Source organism: Centruroides sculpturatus, unplaced genomic scaffold (assembly GCF_000671375.1).
Source record: "Centruroides sculpturatus isolate CEXI.00-Female unplaced genomic scaffold, Cexi_2.0 scaffold26, whole genome shotgun sequence".
In the NCBI taxonomy this organism is placed as follows: domain Eukaryota; kingdom Metazoa; phylum Arthropoda; class Arachnida; order Scorpiones; family Buthidae; genus Centruroides; species Centruroides sculpturatus.
Window position 1 is genome coordinate 824,908 of NW_019384653.1, and position 21,501 is coordinate 846,408.

The 21,501-nt window shown below is 34.7% G+C and overlaps 1 protein-coding gene and 1 pseudogene across 2 annotated transcripts in view; both read right to left on the reverse strand.

Moving 5' to 3' along the window:
• Positions 1 to 1,061: 1,061 nt before the first annotated feature.
• On the reverse strand, positions 1,062 to 3,129 carry LOC111626361 (annotated as a pseudogene).
• Positions 3,130 to 10,034: 6,905 nt separating this feature from the next.
• Positions 10,035 to 21,501, reverse strand: part of LOC111626340 (myosin heavy chain, non-muscle-like) — a 95,169-nt gene continuing 83,702 nt past the window's right edge. For both annotated transcript variants that reach the window (XM_023369670.1, XM_023369669.1), the window contains 20 exons: positions 20,596 to 20,816; positions 20,397 to 20,511; positions 16,812 to 16,967; positions 16,584 to 16,732; positions 14,866 to 15,010; positions 14,583 to 14,795; positions 14,008 to 14,214; positions 13,816 to 13,920; positions 13,166 to 13,318; positions 12,923 to 13,090; positions 12,562 to 12,855; positions 12,275 to 12,487; positions 12,039 to 12,200; positions 11,686 to 11,903; positions 11,493 to 11,616; positions 11,339 to 11,422; positions 11,142 to 11,266; positions 10,951 to 11,059; positions 10,698 to 10,870; positions 10,035 to 10,625 (listed from right to left, as the gene is read on the reverse strand). In XM_023369670.1, coding sequence (XP_023225438.1) covers positions 10,499 to 10,625; positions 10,698 to 10,870; positions 10,951 to 11,059; positions 11,142 to 11,266; positions 11,339 to 11,422; positions 11,493 to 11,616; positions 11,686 to 11,903; positions 12,039 to 12,200; positions 12,275 to 12,487; positions 12,562 to 12,855; positions 12,923 to 13,090; positions 13,166 to 13,318; positions 13,816 to 13,920; positions 14,008 to 14,214; positions 14,583 to 14,795; positions 14,866 to 15,010; positions 16,584 to 16,732; positions 16,812 to 16,967; positions 20,397 to 20,511; positions 20,596 to 20,816 — 3,261 coding nt within the window. In that variant the 3' untranslated portion in view covers positions 10,035 to 10,498. The remainder of the gene's footprint in view (positions 10,626 to 10,697; positions 10,871 to 10,950; positions 11,060 to 11,141; positions 11,267 to 11,338; positions 11,423 to 11,492; positions 11,617 to 11,685; positions 11,904 to 12,038; positions 12,201 to 12,274; positions 12,488 to 12,561; positions 12,856 to 12,922; positions 13,091 to 13,165; positions 13,319 to 13,815; positions 13,921 to 14,007; positions 14,215 to 14,582; positions 14,796 to 14,865; positions 15,011 to 16,583; positions 16,733 to 16,811; positions 16,968 to 20,396; positions 20,512 to 20,595; positions 20,817 to 21,501) is intronic.

Sequence of the window (21,501 nt, forward strand, 5' to 3'; positions counted from 1 at the left end):
GAATATCAATTTTATGCCATTTATTACACATATAATGCCTAGAATAGTTTTAAGAATAAAAATATGTATTATTGTAGTATATTTTAATATGAATGGTTTCTCTAATTTAACATTAAAGTTAAATAATACAAGCTTAAAGTTATACAAATAATCCTCTGGCGATTCTGTAAACATATCTCATTGAATAATGTGTTACGCATTATTGTTTTTCACAAATTTTCATTCAGTCTATTGTAGATCATAGTTTATCGATTTAGGTCATGGCTGCCCCCGCTCTTTTAAATAAATTTCTGAGAGGCCAGATGAAATGAAATATTTAATTAATTACGACAAAATAGAGAATTTATTTAGACTAGCGCTTAAATTTCACATAACTGGAAACAAAAAAACAGATTTTTAAGCAAATTTTAAAATTTCTACCCATAACTTCCTTCAAAATTAATTTTAAAAAGAGAATAATATACCGTAAAAATATAAAATAATATATATTGTCAATTTAAATGTAAATAATAGAGCCCTATTTTAACAGAGTATGGCCACTCTAACGCGTGGATGCCATCTTGAGGCCAAAGTTGCAGCGTCATGGCACTGTTTAGCATTTAAATGAGCAATGTTTAATAATTTAAATGAGCAGAAATCAGATTCAGAAAGAATTATATTAAGTTAAACATTTTTAGAAATAATTTTTAATTATGTTCGGAATAATTGTAGTTTATAAGTGATGGACAAAATATATAACAATAACAGGGCTAGATGGAAAAAAGTGAAAATATTAAAAAATCATATTTTGTCAACAATACAGTACATACAGAATACAGGACAATACAGAAAATGTTAACATTTACGTAATAATAATAAACAATGAAACTGTTGACTTTAGTTTATTAAGATTTCTGTAATCTTGATGAAATAGTTATACAGTTTATATAAGTGTTTTTCATTGTAAATTCAAGGAGAAAGCCGCACTGGAATATCCGTTTAATATCAAGTGAATCACACAAATTTGCTAAACTTTGACGGTTCTGTAATAGGTGCTAAACTTTGACGGTTCTGTAATGTAAATCGACAGACTCAGAATTACACCAGGTGCATTGAGTATTGGAAAGTTAATATAACTGTTTTGGACGAAGATAGAATATTTATTAAGATGTAATTGAGCTATGTTTTCACGTTAAAATTAACACTTTATCGTCTAGGGGCGTATTTTCCGCGTTAAGCGGGGTCTTACTGTATTTTCAAATATTACAATTTTTCAAAGTTTATAAATTTTCTTAATCACTAATTCGCAACGACAAACGTGGACAATTACACCTTTTGCATTATTTTCACCACTTCTTCGTAGACGTAAACAGACGCGTCCTCTCCGATCACGAAGTCCAAGTGCGCCCACGTGGGCAGACTCACTGGGTCACACTTTACTACATTTTTCAATTTGGGACAAAGGAGATTCACGTCCACGGGATCTGCCAGATAGTCGTTTAACCCGTAGAAGATCCAGATGGGAGTTTGAATGTTTTCTACATTGTACTCCGGTGGGGTTGCCTATAACAGAAAATGCCATTGTATCGATAGCCAAGACGACGGATATCGATTCTTAACAGAAAAATATCTTACCCTATTGTATTTTATCGTGTTTATGATCTGTCCATAATTATATTTTTGAAAATTTCCGGAATTTACCATCTAGAAATGAAAATGAAAAGAATTATTACAGTCGAATTTCTTGTTACATAGATTCTTCAACTTCCCTCCTCTCGATTTTTCCCACTTCAATCCCACCTGAGCGAAATGGACGACGTTTTTGGTAGAAGTTCCGGCCGGCGTGTGCGTAGCGTAGACTTCCAGACGAGTCTGAAAGATGTCTCTCGTTATTCTTTATTTTATTTTTGTCTGGCGAATTATCCTCAAGTTTATCTTATTTAACTGAGAAGGGTCGAATCCACTGATTAAGAATGCGACGTTTTCGCACAGGGATTGTAATTCTTGGTTGCCACAGAAAATGTGCGCCAACAATTTTATGATCAGGTCATTGGGCAAAAACTCGTAAAATCCTAAAAGCCGGAACATAGGCTGAAAGAGACTTTTTTTTAGAAATTTGATAGAATAAATCTTTATTATTCTTAGTCGCCACTCACGTCTAATATGGGAGCCAAAGGAGCCAAATGACGGATGGGACTGTTGATATAACGCACCGTAGCAACGGGTGCGAGAGCCACGACGACTTTTATCTGCAGAAAAGGTAGAAGTTAAAACGTAACAGACGTATCGTAACGATGTTTTCCTCACCTTATCGTAGTCCGGTCTTTCCGAAAGTAGAGCAAATACCGCCGTGATGCCTTGGGAATGTCCCACGTAATATAATTGACTTTGATTAGTGACGTTCAGAGCGAACTCTATCATGGCGGGAAGATCGTACTCGGCAAATTCGTCGAAACTGAAAAGATGGACGTCGTTCGATTTCTATCTCCAAGCGGAACCTACTTACCTAGGTCCTAACCTGACCTGAATTCCCAGAATTCGTTATCCCGCGGCGAGTACTTGACGTGTTTCCTGGAGTAAGTGTTTCCTCTTTGGTTTCCCATCCACACATCGTAACCGGCATCCGCTAAGATGAAACCTGAAGGAATAATAAAGGTAACAAACCCAAATTGGGATTTGATATTTTTACCGAAAAGAAGAACCGACAAAATGGAAGTGTTGTCAAGTTTCATAGGTTAACATTTTTTTTTCTCCACTCACCTAGACTTTCATTAGGAAAATTCATCACCCAGTCTGCGGAAGATGTCAGCATTCCGTGTTGAAGGAACACTACCGGACGAGTTTTCGGGGATGGTACCGGATCGGATCGCCCTCGAGGTATTCTCTGAACGCCCAAAATGTATCCGTCTTCGGTTTGGACCGAATATTCTTCGACGGGGTAACCTTTGCTGGTTATGAGTTGGCTCTACAAAAACATCAATGTAAATAAATAAAGAAATTAAATGGAACATTCGGAAAATGGCAACTTACGACATTTCTATTAGAATCCGTGTCCATTTTAACACCAGGTTCGTGGCTAGAAGAGTTTAAAGGAATCACTCGAACGAAACACAAGAAGAATACACAGAGGAAGTAATATGGCGTGTCCATACTCGTGTTTAAAACAGGTAATCTTTAACGACAATAACAATAGAATGTCGACTTTCTATTATTATATAGTATAATGCAGATCAGGATATTACGTCAAATACAATAAAGTAATTGATTTTTATCACGAGAAAATCGCAGAGACAATACAAACAAGATAATATTTAAACAGTTCCCAAGATGGCGATGTTTCAACAGTTCCAACATGGAGATTTGACCAGTTCTCAAGATAGAAAATGCAAATAAAAACTTATTTTCCGTTAGTTACGACGTTGCGGGTGGACAGTGTAATTCTGCACTTTTGTAAACTTGAGTTTGGGTTCCCGTTTTCGTAATTGAAATGCGTGGTTGACAGTGGAAGAGGTTTCGAGATAAAAACGTTCTTTGCATATTTTACTCGTAATTTTTGTTTCTATTCTTAATTTAAGAGGTGACTACGAAAATGAAACACCGTGGGCCATCCGCAACTCACTCAAAAATATTTAATACTAATACAGTGTAAATAAAATAGCATTTGGTGTAAAATATTAAATGCATTTTAAAGGTTTTTCGCCGTTATTTTTACGATTCATATAGAATTTATATGTTATATTATTTAATTAGTGAATACGTTTAAGATACGATTTAAAAAGTTCGATCAAGAATAATGAACCTCGCAGAGTATTTGTACACATGTTATTTTGACACACTGGAAATTATGTCGTATTACTCCTATTTGTTCATCAGTGTTTACATTCACTATCATTTATTTTACCTCTAAAAATAACATTTCAAAGGCCAACGACAATATAACAACACTGATTTTAACGTGATCAAAAATTCCTGTAAAAAGTAGTGGGTTAAGTTAGAAGCGTGCCGAAATAAAGTTTGAGCCTTTGTTCATCAAAATTCGAATATTTTAAGCGGATATAATTGCCTGGGCGAAAGTATGTTTATATTTATGTTTGTTAAGTTATGGCAATGCAACACTTGGGCGATCTCCCTATGGTGGATGCCTTCCGGGAGGTCTTTTTAAGGGAAACTGGAGCCTGTTTAGGCGTTACAGACGTGGAGAAAACACAGAAAACTCCACGTGGCCAGCCCGTTCGAGCGAGGCGCGATCCCACCACCGAACGCCCAGTGTTCAGGGTACGAAGACCGCTTGGCCACTTTCTGGGATGACTTTTGCGGTTTCGTTTTGGAGATTTAAAAAAATTCCCACGTTAAATTTTAATGACTTTTGTATCAAATGCTTCGTGAAATCCTGGCACGTGCATAAAATAATTTTTTGAAAATATAATTAATTCTGAAATAAAATATAATCAAAAAAACGGAAATGTCGACTTTCGCTTCTTTGACTCTTAATAACAAAAAAGTTTTTTCTTACATTTTTGGGTGCTGTTTTTTGGAATGTAAAGCCAGAGTGTTGCTTCGTATTTTGCCGAATTTGGTGAATTTAGGTCGAACTATGGAAAAGTTATCCGAGTTCAAATAAAAAGGAACCCAGGTTTACGTCCTACGTGGACGGCCCTCAAGCGCTGCACTCGCTCTCGCTGTTACAGCGACTGTAATGGCAGTGTACTGTCTCATCCCCAGTAGATGGCATCTTTTACTAGCTCTAATAAAATGGGAATTTTCCACAATTTTCTCCAATCAAAATATTCTGCAACTTTCTGGAATATCTCGCTAGTAGTTTGTGGTAGCGGCGTTGTTAAATCAATTATAATCTTTTGTGTGTGACATTATTGCTCAAACTGTTCGCCCTGGCTAATTACATCGAGCAACATCGTTTCAGGTTTCTCGATGTAACTTATTTTACTAGTGGATATTTTTGAATTTTAGATTAATTTTTCATTACATCGTGAACAACATACACATCAATTCTACACTTTTGATTGTCGTTAAATTTTGTATCAATGAAACGTTTATATTTTTATCTCGTATTTCTTATCAATTAGGCCATTTATCAAAATACTCGATTTTTGAATAGAGTTTCAAAGATCCACCGGCAAAACAGAAAACTTTTGCACAAACAAAAATCAACACCTATTAAGTTTAAATACATTTTTTCCATTTTTTTAATGCAAGTTTACCTCTTTATTCTTATCGTGTAAATCATTATAAATGATTTTTGGTGCTACTAAGATTGATTAAGTGAAGTTTTTGTTACAACGCATCCCTAGTACAATAAATGGCTTCTTTTTAACAGATCTTCCACGTTTCAAACCAGCCTATTGTGCTACTGTATATTAGCCAATCTTGTAGGTATATGGAGTTATATTGGCACGACAGATTTATTACATTAATTAAGCAATAGCCAACTCATTTGGATTACATGACAATCATTTATTGGTATTGAACAATAAAAAACTGCCATATAACCGAATAGAGTTGGTTAACGTTTAATGCGATACAATTATCTATTCTTATTATTTATTCTGTGGCATTTCAGATTTCTTGAACATCAGATTCACGAATCTCTTTGCCGCATGTCAGAATCCGTAGGCGAATACCTACACAGGGGTCGGCAATCTGCGGCTCTTTTAATGCATAATTGCGGTTCTTCTTTAGTTAGTGAATAAAAAATGCACAAGAAAATAAATTTTAAATATAAGTTAAAGAAAAAGATAACTCGTATACTTCACTAATATTTTTTTAAAGACTTTTTAATTTCATTTATCACTTAACTATCACAGTAAAAACGAAACTTAATTGAATATTGCCTTGAGAAAAACATGTTAAACCAATCTAGAAAAGGTAGAATTTAGTACTTTAGCAGATGACCCTTAAGGTGTGGTGTTATATTGTAATATTTCGTGAGCATCTTTGGACAATTTCGTTCTTGGTCCTCGCGGTTTCGTCTAAAAATACAACCCGTGGAGACATCTCTCAACTGTAAGGCAAATTTAAAATCGGAAATACGAATCGTCACGAACACTCCAATGCAGTTTCTCCCGCCCGATATAATTTACAAATGGCGACACGAACAATCGTGTCCTCTTGGCGTACAGCAGTTTTATACTGTTTATATTTACTCGTGTTTAGTTTATAAATTATTATAGTGTGCAAAAGAAAAATATCGAATAAAGTTAATTGAGGGTAATATTTAATACGGCCAGAAAAGAAAAAAGTAGAAGAAAATCGAGAATTTAGAAGTGAACGGACTAAAATGAACTTATGGTACATTTTCAAATTGGATAAAATTGAGTAACAATACAACTGCTAGTTTTGTTGTCGCACTAGAAATAGCAAAACGTGAAAAGTCATTTGCAGATGGTGAATTTGCATAAGATTGTTTTATTAAAATGTCCGAATATCTTTTTTGTGATTTTACAAATAAAACAGAAATAATTGCTAAAATAAAAGGCACGTCATTGTCCGCTAAGACTGTAAGAGAAAGAACTGTTCGTATGGCAGATGTAACTAGTTGGCAGATTACGGATTTAAGTTAAACACCAGTATTTTCTATTGCCTGTAATGAATTTTGCAATGCGAATGATATTGCATAAGTTCTACTTATTTATAGATGTGTTAACTCGGGACGAGTTACTCGATATACTGCCACTTACGGAACAAACTCGAGGCGAGGATATATTGTTGTTACAACATCTTTAAGCAAAGCACAAATAAACTGATTGTAAAAAGAAAAAAAAAAATTATGTTTTAGGCTCAATTTTCAAAAATGTATATTTCATAACGTATTAAAATAACGAAATAACCATTTGATGTATTTAATGAAGTTAATAGAACAATAACAGCATCAAAATGTAACAATTTTATCATCCAAAAACATAGGAAAATATCCATTCGAGGAGAGCTTGAGGATTCTTCTTTCTAATCGGGGTCCATCGTGGTTTCGGCCACGATAGGTTTGCTAAACGGGCCCATCTTAGTGCCCGCAGGGTGAAATTTACGCAAAAAACGGGGGCTAGCAAACTGTCCGTTTGTTTATTAAATTACGGCAACGCAACACTTGGGCGATCTGCCTAGAGGATGACTTCGGGGAAATTTTTTAAGGGTAACTGGCCCCCTATTCAGGCGTTACAGATGTGGAGTAAATCCGGAAAACTTCGCGTGGCCAGCCCGTCCGAACGAGGCGCGAACCCAACACCGAACTCCCATTATTCGGGGAACGAAACAGTTTGGCCACTGGTAGGCCAACTGCCCTTCTTAAAAACAACAGTTTTGGAAAAGAACCTGATCTACTTATTGATTATACTTTTAAGATAGTTGCTAAAAATTAAACCAGTGTTTTAAAGCATTACGTTGTGTAACTTTAACCGGCAAAAAAAGCTTAAAATTGTGGCGGCGCCGTCTGTTACAATATTCTAGTGAAAATACGTTTATTGTTATTATAAAATAGCAAAAAGCTTAATTTTGAGGGTAAAAATGAGTTTTGTAATTGCAAACAAGTAAAATCTTCAAGTAAAATCTTCATTAAGTCCGACCCTACTCGAGATACAACACACGACCCTCCATTTCTCCACCTTTTCGACTTTTTAACTACTAAAATTTAATAGCACCAATTCCCCGATATCCAAACCTCTCCGAGATTTCAGAAATTTTCGACAAAAAGCACGGAGTTATTAATTTAATTAAGCTTCAAACAGGGTGAACAAAATCGTTCTCTTTACCCACACACACGAAAACATCCATACATACAGAAAATTCTCCTACTAATTTTTTTTTTTTTTCAATTTCTCGACGTTGCCAGATCCCGAGTCCACGGGTCGAAAAATCCCCAGGAACTTTTCGGGGGTGGTCCGTTCGGATATGTCGGGCCCCGTCCCTCACCACCCGGCAGCCCCATTGTAGGCCTGGCTGAACCCATAATGGGCTTGCAAAAAGAGGCCCTTTTAGTGCCCACAGGGCGGAGAGCTTAAAAAAAAAAAAAAAAGATCCCGAGTCCAAAAATGTAAAAATCTTCGGGGGGGAGTCATTTTTCGACCGATGACCATACGTTTCTTGTTATATATAACCGCAAGGGGAGTAAAATTTTACGGGTCCGTATATTTACTTTTATAATTGGTTTATTATACAAATAGAAATAAAGAACCGATTCAATACAATTGATAAATAGTTTTTTACGTAAGTACTTCCTATCAACATAATTTATCCTACATTAAATATTTGTTTGAAAGTTTAATTAAATTTTTTCGTGACCGCTTACAAGAAAAAAATCCAACTCTCTTACTGCGCTGCGTAATGATATTTCGTGTTCTCATCCGTAACCGTATCAAATAAACAAATATTGACGAAAACGATAAACTTTAAATTGTAAAGCCAACAAAACCTATAATTCCAGATGTGTCCAAATTAATTTTCTTTCTAAATTCTGCTAAATAACTTAGCAACTCGCATCCATAGCATTCACCCATTCTCTAAATTATTTTCCTTTCCGACACAGCCAAAAATATATATCTGTAGTTTAAACAATAAATCTCTTATAATACGTTGTATGTGGATTGAAAATATACTCTGAAATAGTTTAAAAATGAGTTTATACACGTAACTTTTCTCATTTAGGATCATCACTTGCAAACACTCGAAAGTTTACTTTATATAGGCCTATAAAGTTTGAGAAAAGTTATAATGAAAATCTTTACTCCCATGCTCCTATTTGCAGTTTGTATAATGGAAAAAATGCACGCGAATATAGAAAAGTAAATACAATTTTAACAAGTGCAATATCTCCAAATTTCTTCTCTAATCTTGAATTTCAAAACTAAAATTAAAGCCTTTAATTATATGTCAGAGTAACCTCTAAACGAAAAGATTTGAAATTATCAGTGGATGGAACCGGAAAGAAAGTACAGTACATAGCACGAAATCTATACCGTGACTTCGAAACTAAGGGACCGACATGGCCTAAACCAGAAACCAAATGCCGGTGCGTGGACAAAACGAAGTCTCGATGCGGTAAAGCGTACAAATAAACAAAATGGCGTCACCTACCACACCGTAATAACGAATAGAAAAATTTTCGCCCGTTACTTTTGGTGTTACTCTCGCATACATTGATATAAAACAATAGAATTACCACCATTTGATAACGACGAAGTGTTTTGAAAATTTCACTTCCAGAAGCAACTTTACAGCATTTTCTACAATTCGAATTCTAAACGTTTCGAACTCGGTATAATTACGTAAGATCCCAACGATCCGTCAATTATATCTGATTTGATTGGCATATAATTCTAACGCTCGTTCGATCGATCTTAAATCCGGTATTCGAACCCGGATCTCCTTTCCCACAATCTGTTATTAGTGGCACGAACAAATGCCCGCTTGATGAGATCTATATACTGTATTTAATATTTAAAAGCGTCTTTCTGGTAATTTTTCTCTAAAGTTTTTTAATTCAATTTCTATTGTACTTTTAAAATTTGACTACTTTGCCTTTTTTACACTTATTCGTGGCATAAAATAGCCAAAACGCGTGGCGGCAGTTACCTCACCGCAGAGTTTTAGGATGGATGCACGGGTGTGACGCGGTATCACGACGTCACCTTTTTTTCGCCGCAGAAGTCGGTCGAATTCTATCTTTTGCGGAGGTGGTTCGACACAGAATCGCTTGTTTTAATGGCGGAAAGTTCGATGCGATTAGCCGAGATAATTGGCATTTGAATAAAGAGGAAGGGATAATAGATTTAACACAAATAATCGCGTATTTTGTACACCGGTTCTTTCTCGATCTATAAAAATACCTCTAATCCAAAATCTTCTGACTAAACAAAGCGGCCGTACAAAACGAAACTCGGCGTCAGTATCGTCCGCCATCTTGAAAATCGTACCACGCGAGGATCCATCCTTTATCGGAACACGTCGATAGATATATTCAACTTTTTAAAAGGGAAAATTTGCGTACGCGACATCGGACGATTGAGACAATTGGGCCGAGGCGAAAGAATCCAGGCGGTTGGAGACTGTTTTTATAAATCACACAAGTTTTTAATGCGTACATTCGTGATTATTTTCGTTTTTTGCATTCTTTACACAATCAGAAGGACTACATATATAAACGCTATTTCCGTGGTTTCCGTTCCGTCGTGGCCCGGATTAAGTAAGACGAGAGGAACGAAAATGGCTAAAATAATTCCCTGAATGTTTGTGCCGTTATTCATGCTAATCGAGTAAAAAAGGAATGCATAAACAGCCAACGGAAGGTATCGAATTTCCTGCCTTTCCCGGTGCCCGGCGCCTCCGTCGTATCTCCGTTGTTAATTCTGTACACGCGCCACTACGTAGGAATGTTAGGGGTCGCTCGGTCACCGGTACGTAATCCCCATTCTCTCTTGTAAGGCACGACCTTCCCGACGAACGGGCGCACGCTTGTTGCTGGGCAACCGGAACAACGTCCGATGCGGAAGGCAGTGCTGTGTTAGTAATCAATTCAAGCCTGACTGTCGTCCAGAGAATCGTCCTGCAAGTTTAGGGAACCGTCTTCCGAATTCGAAGACACCAGATTGCGTTTGCTGGAACGGTAGCCGCTACCCGTCGACCCGCTGGATCCGCCTCTTCTGTCAAATTATTCCATTTTTAAAAACCCATTTTCCAATTTGAATTGGCATTAAAAATCGACCGAACCCTACCTCATTCGATTCTTAAGATTGGCTATTTCCCTTTCCAGAGCTTCTTTGTTTTCCAAAGCGTCTTCTAAATCTCTCTGCAGCTTTCTTCTCTGCGCTTTTTCACGCGAACATTCCTCTTCTGCTTCGTCCACTTGTCTTTTTAAGGATTTCATGCGACTGTTGCTCTTCTCCACCTGGAAGATTCGTTAAAAGACCGTTGGCGCTTGTAAAATACAGTACTTAATTCTCTATGACCGTTAAATTCCCTCCCTACCTGTTCTTTAAATTGATCCGCGTGTCTTCGCTCGTCTTCTATCTGTATGAGAAGTTCTTTCATCTTTTTCTCCGCTCTTCGGGCGGCTTTGGTGGCCGCTTGCCTTTCCCTTTTTTTAAAATTATTTAATTTAAAAAATTTACGTAAGAAAGTACTTCGACCCGACCCCGAATTGTGATTACCACACTTACTTCGCTTCCTCGTCCAGCTGTTCTTCCAGATGAGTTATTTTTCCTTCTAGAGCGGTGGTGGTGGCTTTGGATTTGGCGCGCTGCGTCGTTTCCAATTCCTGAATTTTCGATCTCAATTCCTTTACCTTAAAAATTAAAAACGTGGCAAATTAAAGCCTCGTTCCATTTTAATTCGTCTGTAATGTAACGAGGCTCACCTGTCTTTCCAGCATCAGTCTGCTGTTTTCTAATTTCTGCGAAGTGGCTTTCTCGCTGGCCAATTCCGTTGCCAGTTGTTCTGTCTGTTTCCAAGAAAAATAAATTGCCGTTTCCATCGTTTTTACTATTAAAATACGTTTAAAAAATCTTTACCTGTGCTTGGGACTTCCTGGCCTTCTCCATTACGATTTCCAGATTGCTTTGTTCTTCTTCCAATTCCTCTTCCAGTTGCTGGATGCGGGCTTCCAGACGACGCTTCTCGTCTTGCAGAAGCGAACTGTTAAAACGGCATTTTAACAACTTATTGGTAATCGAGCCTTACGCTTTAACGAAATTTAAAATTTACCCTTTGGAAGAATTGGAACTGATTTCCTCCTGTAATTCCTCTCTTTCTGACTCTGCGGCGCGTCTGGCTCTCTCCGAATTTTCTAAGTCTTCCTGTACTTGCGCCAGTTCGGCTTCCATCGTTTTCAGTTTCTTCTCCGTTTCTTTTGCCTGTAACACTAGTTCGGCTTTACTGGCTCTAGCTTCTTCCGAGTCTCTCTGATAATCTTTCATCTGAGCCTAAATTGCAATTTTAAAACGGGTATTTTACTTTAAAAATTTACTGGCCAAATCTATTTTTTTTGGAATTCTGAAAGACAGTGGGTCTGGCTTCTAGGGAGCTTCGGAATAACTAATATTACGTTACGCATGTACCTGTGCTTTTTTAAACTGTCGTACGGAATCCTCTTTGACCTTGTTTGCCATTTCTAATTGCTGTTCGAAATCCTTTAAGTCCCCTTCTAACTTTTTGCGACTGCTTATGGCGGCCATTTTCTGCTTTCGCTCGTCTTCCACTTCTGTTTCCAAATCTCTTACCTGGAATATTTTTATTTTAATTGACATTTCTCCTTTGAAATTTAACTAGTAAGTTCCCTTTCCCTTCCATTTACTTGTTTTATTAAGGCACGTCGTTTTTCTTCTCCCTGTTCGTCTTTGGCCTGCAGGTCTCTCTCGAACTGCGTTTTCAGTGCTTGCATATTGACTTCTAATCTTAATTTTGCATCTTCAGTCAACTGTAACTCGTCTTCTAATTCTTCTATCTGCGTTTTTTGTTCCTCTAATTGACTTTCTAATGTTCGTTTTGCCTTTTCTAATTCGTGAACCTGTAAAATTATTTTAAAAAATCTCAAAAAGTTGTATTTTTAAAATAGTTTATCTTCAATGAAAAAAATCGAACGTTTTTATCGGCCGTTCCTCGTCTGCTAATCAACTCTTCTAATTCTGATTGCAGCTGCTTTCTGGCTCTCTCTAATTCTTCGAACTGATCTCGTTTGTCTTCTAAATCTCTTGTAAGAGACAGAATCTTAGTCTCTTTCTCTCTGGCTTCTCTTTCGGCATTATCTCTTTCCGAAGCTATTCTTTCCGATATGGCTTTTTCTTCGGCCAGCATCTGATCGAACTTGCGTTGTCTCTTTTCTAACTCGGATACTTTCGATCTTTGGCTCTCCAACTCTATTGTGACGTCTTCTACCTATTCGTGAAAAACAAATATTACAAAAATTTTCTTTAATTTAATTCCAATTTACAAAACACCGCACCTCGGACTGCAGCTTCTTCCTCGATTTTTCCAATTTGCTGTTAACTATTTGTAATTCTTCTAATTGTCTCTGAAGTGTTTCGATGTCTTTTGTCTGTTTCTTTCTGTGTTCCTCTAAAACTGCTGCCAATTCGGTTTCTTCTTCCAGTCGTTTTTTCAACTCTTGAATCTGAGTACGTCGAATGGGTAATTTTTTAAATGTATTTTTTAACGACTTCTACGTAAATAAACATTCAAGACATACCTGCAAGTTAAATTGGGTGGCCTGTTTTTCTAAATTTTTCTTTTGTTCTTCTTCTTCATCCAGCTGATCTTTGATAGATTCTAATTCGCTTTCTAACTGACGAATCTTTGAACTCAGAGCCAGCTTCTGTCTTGTTTCGTCTTGTAGTAATTCCTAAGAAATTGCCCGACAGACAAATTTTTAAATACGTAGTGATTAAATTAAAATAAATTCGTCATTTAAATATTAAGAAATTTATAAGTTTAGGCAATTTTTAACATTTATAGATATATATAATGTGGAGTGAAAAGTTTTATTATGATAACTTCACTTCAATTTACAAAAATAAACTTGAGCTTTTTAGTTTTCTTATAGAGCTACAAAGTTTAAAGTTATATACAACTTTAATAGCGTGAAACAATTTTTTGCTTCCTTTTTGTGTATTTTTCTAAATATACAAGAAAATATGAATGTTTATATCTGTTAAAGCAGACTTTTAATGCAAAGAATAAAATTTACTGTATATAAAGAACAACATTGGGGTTGCACAGAATAATATTTTAAAAGTTTCAAGCTCATTTAATAAAAATCTATTTAAGAAATGGAATTTAAAAGGATCACCATTATTTCAGAATTTAGTTAGTTAATTTTACATTAAAACTTTAGTTTACCTGTGCTTCGGCTAATTGAGATTCTAATGCTGAAGTACTTTTTGATGCCTGAGATGCTTTTATTTCCATTTCTTCCAATTGATTATTAACGGCTTCGAGTTCAACCTATTATATAAAAACAAACTAATTATTCTTTCGTTAACACTTATAACTGTATACAAAAGAGAAAAAATGTAAAGAAAAACTCTTCACCTGCAATTTCTGGGCTCTTTCGAGGATCTCGCTCTTACTTCGATCCGATTCTCCAAGTTTTACCATGAGTTCTTGCACCTGTGTTTCCAATTGTTTGCGCTTCCTGTCGGATTCTTGCCGAGCTGCGGACACACCTTTTATTTCATTTGTCAGTTCCGCATTTTCAGCTTCCAAATTAGATTTTGATTTTTCTAGGGCTGCTTTTGCCTACATATTCAAAATCAATTGTAATATTTTGTAACTAATTTTTTTAAAGTTATAGTAACAATAAAAATAGAAAAATAAATAGCTAATATGTACTTAATTTATCATTCATTCACTGTTTTAAAAGTAATGCAAAAACACAAAATAATTTGATGTTGTAAAACAGATTTGGGAAGAATTACAGAGACTTGAAACTTATCAACTACTGAAAAAGATTCTACTAACATCCCTCGATGTGTTTATCAACTGCATTTCAAAAATATCAAAACAAAATCACTATTCACTCAAATAACAAATCAGTTATTATAAATTTATAACACTAAAGCTAAAAAACAATACAATCGTGTACGTTATGCATTAGACAAACTTACCTTTTTTGCAGCATCCAAATGTTCGTTGAGACATTCGATTGCCTGATTATGCTTCTGGCGCAAATCGGCAATCTGTAATTCGTGAGCAGCTGTCTCTTCTTCTAGCGTCTTTTTAGACAATGCCAATTCCTGTTCTCGCTTCGTCCTTAATTCTTTCAGGGTCGCAGTTATATCCAAAGAATCCATCAGTTCATTTTTCAGTGCTTCTAGTTCCTACAGTTTGAAAATTTTAATTTTTTGCAAAATTTCCATACATGTATCAAATCTGCAAATGAAAGTTTACTTCATTAAGGTCTCGCTTTTGTTTTTCGGCTTTCAGTCGAGCCTGTTTCTCAGCTTCCAGATCTTCCTGTACTTCCGCCAACTGACTTTCGACTTCTCTCAATGTTTTTTGTGACAATGCTAATGCCACAGCTTCTTCATCGCACCTAAAATATAGAATATTATATCAAATCTAGAATATTATAATTAGAATATAATAAATATTGTAAAGTTTAAACTTATAGCAATTTGTTCAGTGAACAATCCTTATATTAATGATATTGGTTACATTTTATGAAAAAGTAATGAAAAAAACCAAAATATTTTTAAATTTTAATTTGAACCTTGAAACAATAAGTTTCCAATTAAAATTTGTTATTGAATATGAAATTAAGTAGAAAAGTGCATAAGATAATTATTCATTTTAATACTTCATTTTACAAGAATTAAAAAAGTCATTTCATGCACATCATGGGTCTGGCAAGTCCACAATGAAAGTAACCCGATAGCCATACAGTTAAAATGCAGCCTACCATTCTACCATAGTTGGCAAACCTAAAATAAACATGCCCAAAATGGCATGCCATAAATCATTGTATTATTTCTTTATTTTCACTGCATAAATTTTCAAGTTTTTCATACTGGTTTTATATACTCAATTTGGTTTACCATCATTATCCTTTTATAAAGTTAATTATGCCTACTCAAAAAAAAAAAAAAAAAAACATGGCAGCCTGATCTAGACTTTTTTCTCATGTTCATTCCTACTTTATTCACTAATCAAAAATAAGATTTCACTAGCAATTTTATTATTCTATAAATGATTAACGTTTAATATCGAATTTGAAAGAAAGATTTAATTCCAATTGTTTTGTATGGAAAAAATTGAAAAACAAGAACAAATTTGGCATGAAAACTGTTACTGAAAATCCAAGAAATATATTAATAGAAGTAAAGTGGTTTGAAATCTCATTTAAATTTAACAAATAATATGATCTTTAATGCTTTATTTTGTATTATTCCATTATTGACCAACTTTCCTCTGTCCAATATATATCGACTAATAGAAATATTATATTTTATCATTAATATTGGTTTGTTTATCATTAATTAAGACATTTGTTTACTCCATCTAATTGTCAACAGTAGATATAAGAATTTATGGTTTTATTAAGGTCTAAAAGTCATTATACTGTTCATATCCCACTATACAGTAAGCAGAATCTTTTGGAGATGTAGAGCACTTTTTGGAACTGAAATAACACACTGCCGTTTTTTGCACTATTGTTTTTCAAATATCATCACCATAAATTATTTTTACAGTTTACATGACAGTAGTACTTTTCTGAAATCATAAGACTTAAGATGCATACAGTGTAAATAATATTATCTATTACCTTTTGTTCTTGATCCAAAGTTAAAAAAAAATTTAAAAATAAATGCTTAACAATACTATTATATTACACATTAATGAGAGTTTAATTAAAGCCGTTGCAATATTTAATGCATTATGCTTCCGATCTCTAACATTTGCCAAAAAACAGCAAAAAATTTTCCATTTGACTTGAAAACAACAAATTTTCCATTTGACTTAAAAACAAAACATTTTTGCAATATTTATATTAGTTTTAAAATTTAAATATAAAAATATTGATTAAGAATTGCCAGAATCTATATTGTATATAATTAATTGTATATAATAATAATATACAAATGTTTTAATATAGAATATATTATTACTTAGCCAATGTTTGACTCAATTCTTCTTCCTTTCTTCCTAAAAGCTGTTGTAATTCGTCGACGTGAGCACGTTTCTCATTCAGCTGTTCTTTTACGTCACTCAATTCGGTCTCCAGTCGTCTTTTTACCCGTTCCAATTCTTGACGAAGCTAAATTTTTAAAATATTTTTAAAATTTATTTTCTAGAATTTGTTACGTAAATTTTCTCCCATTAATTAATAATATTACCTGTTGTTCCTTTCTCAGTCTTTCCGTTAAATCCGTTATCGTTGCTTCATGTTTGATTTTAAGTTTATTTAAATGTTTTGATTTTTCTTCTTCCTCGGCCAAAGCTTGAGAAATCTCAGTCTGACGCTCTTCTAATGCTTTTTTCTCTTTCGTCATCTGACAAAAATAAGAAATGTTATTTTATATGATGCAAACTGATAATTTTGTTAAGAAATAGCAGATAGTTAAACATTAAAGAAACTTAAATAAATAAATTCAAATTAAATTAAATTGAAGTAAATTAATTAGATTTTTGACTTATTTAAATTTTGTTATTATTTACAAGGTGATAAACTAAACTAATTGGACTACCATTATTGGCACTGAGTAAATAAAATAAGTTAGAATCAGCAAGCAATTATTTATTGTGACATCATCACAATGCCAGGCTGCAATTTTTCATCACAGTGCTCTCAATTTTAGTAGTACCTTGCCCCTGTACATCACACTTTTCCTGTTAACAATAAAGTCATACCAGTCATCTATCTAACTTTGTTCTGGAGAAGATTTCTGAGTTGAAATAACATAACTTCGGATCCAAACCAGAATTTCGTATATAGTTAATTAGGGCCTTCTTCCCTGGAAGTTGAGACCAGATATGGATAAATTAGTCTTTTCATATCTGGTTTAAGCATTCATCTACACTGCTGGCCATTAAAATTGCAACACCAGGAAGGAGTGATCGTATGAACGTCAAAATCATATGAAAGGAAGAAGAGGTTGGGATATGCAAATGATTAGTATTTCAGTGCATTTAGACAATGCAGGAGGGACAAATGACATCTGAAGCACTGCATAAAAGAAAAGTTGTGCAGTGATTTCTCATTCGGAAATCGCTTTGCAAGGTCAGGGTTTCATCAGAATATCCTGTTATGCCTCGAATAAGAAGAAGAAATGCTTACCAGCAAGTGTTGGAATTCAATAGAGGCAGGATCATTTCCTATCGAGAGTGTGGATTATCGTTCCGTGATATTGCCACTTGCACTGGTCGAAATCCAACCACTATCATGCGAATATGGAATCGATGGGTTGCTGAGGGTCTTACTGAACAGCGTGCAGGATATCAACACCCTCCCATGACTAATGTCCGAGAGGACAGACATATTGTGAGGTCGGCCGTGCAAAACCGTACAACCACATCACGGACCATTAGTCAGGAAATGAGCTTGTTTGCAGCACGTCCAGTATCTGCTTGTACAGTGCGACGACGCTTGCAACAGCGTGGACTGTCAGCATGGTGACCATTACTTTAGCTTCCCTTGACAATGCAGCATAGAGAGAGACGGCAACTCTGGTGCACCCAACGACAAAGCTGGATATAGGAGTGGCACAATGTCATCTTTTCAGACAAGTCCCAGTTCTGCATGCAGCATTCCAATGGCCATATATGTGTCTGAAGGCTCTGAGCAGACCACTCGTCACGTGCTTGAATTTGATATTGGCTTAGGGGCCCTGCACCTGGTGTGATGATATGGGCAGCCATTGGGTACACAACACACAAATCTCTAGTTCGGATTGATGGTAATTTGAACGCAGATCGGTATATTTCTGACATCTTACATCCAGTGGTTGTGCCCTATCTTCGAGGCCTGCAAAATGCCATCTTCCAACAAGATAATGCAAGACCTCATGTTGCATGTCATATTCTGACCTTCCTTGATACAGAGGATATTCAATTGTTGCCCTGGCCTGCATGGTCTCCAGATCTTTCACAAATTGAAAACATCTAGTCATGGGTTGCTGAGAGACTGGCCCGCCACCCCTCTCCTGCTAATACAGTTGATGAAATATGGCATAGACTTGAAGCAGCATGGAATGAGTTGCCCGTTTCTGTCATCCAAGCCCAGTTCGACTCCATGCTTAAACGGATAAGGCCATTTTAGCTGCCGGAGGTGGCAACTGTGTCTACTAATTTCGCGCCCCTGTAAATCCCCAAACTGCTTGCAAATTTAATCATTTTGTCTTTATGCCATACTGTTTATGTACAATAAATATCTTTTTTTTATTTGCTTTCCTTCTTGGTGTTGCAATTTTAATGGCCAGCAGTGTATATAATGCCATTCTCAAGAGTAAGAAATGGCAGAGAGACGGATGACAATGAAAATTTATAGGTCTGCAATTTAAAAAATAGCATAGAAATGATAATAATAGATTTAATGTTTTATAAACTTTATTATTTACTCTATGATTTGACAATAAACTTAGTAAAAAGTTAGATGCAAACAACAATTGTCAAGCATACAATACATTAATACATTTGAGCCATCTCTCAAAAATATAGAAACTACCAATCTCTAGATAGAAAGTCTACTAAGTCTTTTCTGAACTAGTCGATGTTTATGTAGTGACATATATTGCACCAAAACAAAAGAATTATATGCGCAATGATACAACTTAAAACATTCTTATGTATCTAGGGATAAATTTAATGAAAATTAAATTTTCATGATATAAAATATCATCAAGTATTAATAGATTTGATTATAAATAACATGAGTGTGCCTTAAAACAGTTTAGGTAAATACAAAGAAGTGATAGCAACCTACCAAATGATGTCGAAATTCATAAGAATAAAAAAAAAGGAAAAGTTTATTTTTAGTAACACTAATCATTTATAATAAAAGAAATATAAAATCAGAAAATTTAAACAACAATCATTAATTCCATAATTATAATTGTTTAATATTTAATAGAAAATTTATTGATGATTAAAAAATGTACAACATACCTTACAATTTAATATTGGAAATATGAACCAGAAAAGGATAAAATTTTAGAAAAAATATAATAATAATAATAAAAAGAAATAAGAAAAACTGTCAGGAAAACTATTTTTTCCTTTTCATTTTTAATTTTCTCTGTCCTGCAGACAATAACAGGAACTGTTTCCATCCATTAAGGGTTTGAACCAGGTCCACAACAGAGCAGCGAGGGACAGGACTGGACATATCAGGATAAACCATTTGTAAAAAATTTTCAGGGTTTTTTAACTGCCTGAATTTGATCCCCCAGAGTGGTAGGCCAATGCTGTAACTGCCTTGGCATTCTGGCCATTGACTATTAGGATTAAATTGGATAGAATAAGACGGCACAAAGGGGATGCTGCCAAGAAAACCTTCTACAGGAAACTGGCCCTATTTTGGTGTTAGAAACATGAAGACCTGAAAAACTGCACACGACCAGCCTGTCAGTGATGTGCAAACCTGCAACCAACTTTGGTCGGTGTTTGATTGTTTTATCCACTTGGCCACTGTGAACTATTAGGCATTAAAAATAATAAATGACTGCTATTTTTGATATTCCTTTTAATTCTAAAATAATAAACATTGGTGCTATGTAAGTATAATTAAATTTTAAAATTATTTAATGGAAATTTCCATTTTATTCCAATCAGTTAAAATTATTATATATTTTAATTATAATTAATATTTAAATGAACTAAATTGACATTTATTTATTTTATTATTTTTAAGGCTTTTGTCTGTTTAATGAATTCAGGTTATAGTTTGTATTTTTTATTTAACATTTAAATTTAAACAAACAAACCTTTTGACTGTTATCTTCTAAAAATGCAAATTCGCCTTCTAATTTTTTGATTTTCGAGTCGAGAGTCACCTTCTCTAATTGAAGCTTTTGTCGCGCAGCTTCCTCTTCTTCCAATCTTGATTTAGAAAATAAACAAATCATTAAAGATAATTTATATTACTTAATACCTTATAATTTAATATTAACTAATTTAACTGACTGTTCTTCTAAATCTTGAATATTTAATTGAAGTTTCTTTTTCTCAGCTGTCAGAGTTTGATTTCTTTCTTCTTCTTCTTCAATTCTCGCTTCTAAATCATGAAGAATTTCCTCCAGTTCTTGCTTCCTGGTTTGAAGTCGTAGTCGCATTTCTTCGGCTTCTGCACACAGTTCTGTTTCTGCCTGCAACTGTTCCGCTAATGTATTTTTCTCTTCTACAGTCTAAAAAAAACAATTTTAACTTAATTAAAATAATTTATAATAATACTTTATTCTACATAAGAAATCAAAAACTTTTCTTTCAAAAAATAAAATAAAAATAATCTTACCTAATAGAAGACACCACAGATATATATATAGGGACAATACAAGAAAAATCTAAGTGAATTAGACATTGGAAACTAAACAGATACAGTAAAGAATGAAAAGAAATGGTATAAGATAGTGTTAGAGGCCAAAAACCTAAAAGGACTACCAAGCCAATAAATATGAATTATATATTATAATTTAATCTATTATTTTTCTTTGAATAAACAACTTGCGTGCAACATACGAGGGCTGTTCGAAAAGTTCGCGGCCTTGCCTATATGCGGCGCTGCAATCAATTTAATTTTTGGCAGGAATAATTCAGCCATCCTTGCTAAAGATACGATACCAATTTCCGCTTGATTTGTCGTAAAGTTTTGCCACGACAGCTTATCTGCTAAGCTGTCGTGGCAAATGTGCACATGCTTTGTCAAAAATGGAGAAGACGGAGACTCGTGCGGTCATAAAATACCTGACAAAAAAAGGGTTGACTGCATCTCAAATCAAAGCTGACATGGATGAAGTTTTGGGAGAGTCTGCTCCTTCGTAAACCACTGTGAAAAAATGGACAGCCCTTTTTAAATCTGGCAGAGAGAGTGTG